Source organism: Gastrolobium bilobum, unplaced genomic scaffold, assembly GCF_033153095.1.
Source record: "Gastrolobium bilobum isolate Gb01-03AN ecotype WA unplaced genomic scaffold, APGP_CSIRO_Gbil_v1 utg14120, whole genome shotgun sequence".
In the NCBI taxonomy this organism is placed as follows: Eukaryota; Viridiplantae; Streptophyta; class Magnoliopsida; order Fabales; family Fabaceae; genus Gastrolobium; species Gastrolobium bilobum.
Window position 1 is genome coordinate 189,998 of NW_026897624.1, and position 3,647 is coordinate 193,644.

General features: G+C 35.5%; 1 protein-coding gene across 1 annotated transcript; it reads left to right on the forward strand.

Annotated features, from left to right (window-relative positions):
- Window positions 1-282: 282 nt before the first annotated feature.
- Window positions 283-3,388, forward strand: LOC133308719 (serine/threonine/tyrosine-protein kinase HT1-like). Its single transcript, XM_061509403.1, has 3 exons — window positions 283-681; window positions 1,540-1,995; window positions 3,140-3,388. The coding sequence occupies exons 1-3, from the start codon at window positions 322-324 to the stop codon at window positions 3,386-3,388; spliced, it is 1,065 nt and encodes a 354-aa protein (XP_061365387.1). The 5' UTR covers window positions 283-321.
- Window positions 3,389-3,647: the final 259 nt, after the last annotated feature.

Genomic DNA, 3,647 nt, shown 5'->3' on the forward strand with positions numbered 1-3,647 from the left:
TTCTCTTTGATTAAAACCCGTTAAGGCTTGTGAGCTTTTCCTTGGTCTTGGTTTTCTTCAGCTTCTTTGTTTTTTTAAGGATTTTATGAGAAAGGGTGGTGGGGGGGACCAACTAATGACAAGTGTTTGTAATGTAGTTAGCTCACGAAGTATTTAAGCTATGAAAATCAAGTTTTTTTTTTTTATTTTTTTTTTCATCTGGGTACTCTGAAAATTGGTGCATTTGTTTTAATATTTAGTTGGATATTTTTTGGATCTGCATTTGGGGTTTGAGAAAGGGTTGAAGTTTGATGATTTTGAGAGGAAGTAAGTGTGACCCATATGAAGAATCTGCACTGGTTTAAACAAATTTCCAACAACGGCAAGTCAGGGAGAAGGGTTTCGCTTGGGGAGTACAAGCGAGCAGTGTCATGGTCCAAGTATCTTGTTTCATCTGGGGCTGCTATAAAGGGAGAAGGAGAAGATGAATGGAGTGCAGATATGTCTCAGTTGTTCATTGGATCCAAGTTTGCTTCTGGAAGACACAGCAGAATCTACAGAGGTGTCTACAAGCAAAAGGATGTGGCAATTAAGCTTGTAAGTCAACCGGAGGAGGATGAGGACTTGGCTGCTTTTCTTGAGAAGCAATTTACTTCCGAGGTTGCTTTGCTCCTTCGTTTGCGCCATCCGAATATCATTACTGTAAGTTCTTGTTTCTTCAATTATCTGTTCTGTTTTTGCATCTGCCTTCAGTTTTTTTTTTTTTTTTTACATGGAATATGAGAGATAATTCTCCTGCTAACGTTATAACGAATATATATTATTACCTTTTATATATGAGGAAGATACTAACTTTGATACTCTAGTCTAAATCTCCAATTATCATATATTCTTCACTTTTTGATGGTAGCTTCTTTACCCCCCCCCGCCCTTTAATTTTTTTAATGGTTCAATGTTAAGGCCACCTTTTTATCACTTCCTACCCCATTGTTGCCGTTATTATCTTGCTATACTAACTTGGTATTGTGACATTTCGAGAAGGAACTAGGAAGAATCAAAAATTATCTGCAAAAAAAAAAAAAAAAAAAAGTTATGGATTAAATTTACGACATTTGTTGCTGTTGTTCCCAAATAGATTAGTTGGAAAAGTGATGCAAGAAGCTTGAGTTCATTAAGTTAAATTTGCCCAGGGTGCTTCCAATGCCTATTGTGTATCGTTCCATATCATTGGTGTGAAACTGAACAAAAGAGCTGGGATTCATCTTTAATTTTGACTCTCTCTTTAGCATGTCATTATCCCTCTCTTCCCAAATATCCCGGTGTCTTGTGGATGTTGTTACTGGTCAAGTATTGATTTTTAGCAGTAATGAGTGGTAGTTGTTTGAATTGGTTAATTCTTTCTCTTGAAAGTTGATAATATGGCATCGTGACCTAAGACACAAATGCTAAAAGTTGTTAATGCTGAGAGTTGCAAAATTTAAGTAGTAGATAATGTTTTGTGTGTAAAATTTGCTGCTGCTGCTGAATAATAGAGAAATTATGAATTTCTTGATCATGCAGTTTATTGCTGCTTGCAAGAAACCTCCCGTCTTTTGTATAATTACTGAGTATTTGGCTGGAGGCTCATTGAGAAAATACCTGCATCATCAAGAACCACATTCGGTTCCACTCGAACTTGTTCTGAAATTAGCCCTGGACATTGCACGGGGGATGCAATATCTTCATTCTCAGGGGATACTTCATAGGGATCTCAAATCAGAGAATCTCCTGTTGGGGGAAGATATGTGTGTAAAAGTAGCAGATTTTGGTATCTCATGCTTAGAATCTCAGTGTGGTAGTGCAAAAGGATTTACCGGAACTTATCGTTGGATGGCACCTGAAATGATCAAAGAAAAGCATCATACCAAGAAAGTAGATGTCTATAGTTTTGGCATAGTTTTATGGGAGCTTCTAACAGGACTGACACCATTTGACAATATGACACCAGAGCAGGCAGCATTTGCTGTTACCCACAAGGTTTGCATCTGAATTTACTTAATTGTGTGACACACATTCTTATCGCGATTTGTGAAGAAATTGAAGTGCTCAGTTGCATGGATATGTCTGATGATTAGTCTACTTATTTACCACAAAAGCTCATGTGATTTGTAGTATGAATATGCTAATTAGTCAGCAGAAATTTTATATCACTTAGTTTACGAATGGATCCTTTTGTTAAGAGGAACAGTATATACCTCAGCAGTTTGCCATTATGTTATTTGTTTACATGTAAAGGAAAATCTAGGCATGGATAATTGTCTATGTAAAGTAGATATTACTTATTTTTCCTCATACCCTCTCCTTTTATATTTTTAGCCCAGTATATCCATGAATTACTTTGGCCAATAGTATTAAATGAAGCCAAAATCAATTGTTTTAATATATATCGTGGTATGCATATATGTTTGTATGTTCATTTTTATTATCTACTAAATGTCTGTATGCATGCATATGAGTAGGCCCTTTTGAAGGTTAATGTGCCCCGTATCTTTCTCAATCGTGTGAGCGGAGTGGGCAACAATCATTCGTTGTCTATGGAGCATGTGGTTATGTTTGTTATAAGATAGCCTTACTTATCTAGGCTAGACACCTCGCTAACAATATTGAATTACAATAAAATTAGAGATTTCTATATTTTGCCTGACATCTAGATGATTGTTACTTTTCCAACATTCAAGATATGGTATATATTATATATATTTACGAAAAATCAATGACTGCTACCACATCTGCTTCTCTGTCACATTCACAGAAAATCAGAACAAGGTGCCATACAATTGAACACTGATTGAAAGAGAAGCTTTGTTTATTTATTTTTCCCTTTTGATATTGCTTCCAATCAATCACAGATGCAAGAACATATATTTATTCCAATCTAACTTATCACATTCATTGTATTTGCACATGCTGCATGTGTTCTGAGCATGGGACCAGTGAAACTCAGCCATATGGCTTCATATATGTTTTGGAAATGTTTCATACATTAGTTCTGCTAGCTTTTATGGGTTATACAACTATGATTGGTTCTTTCTCCTTGATTCACATTTGAAATGTAAAGTGGGGGATTTGTAAATTTTATTGACTCACTTCTCATAATTTGATGGCTTTTGATTTTGTGTAGAATGCAAGACCACCATTGCCATCTGAATGTCCTTGGGCATTTAGTAATCTCATCAACAGATGCTGGTCAAGCAATCCTGATAAAAGGCCACATTTTGATGAAATTGTCTCCACTTTGGAGAACTATACTGAATCACTTGAGCAGGATCCAGACTTTTTCTCAACATACAAACCTCCTCCTACTAATACAATTATGGGATGCTTTCCAAAATGCAACGCTCGCCATAAATCTGCTACTTGCAAAGCTTAGCAATAGATGCTACTAGTCAAGTAATGGATGCTTTTCAGCTATGTGACATGAAGAATTGTATTATACTATATCCCATGAACGAAAAATATTTTCTATTAAGAAATACAATTCTCTTCCGTGTTAATGAACTCTTTTCAATTGAGAAAGTTAAAACGGGAGTTCCTTTTGTCAATTATTTTGATGGCCATGGACTGTATCTTAATTTTTACTACAACTTCTTATAAAGATTGTGAATGAGAGGAAAAAAATAATTTACCAA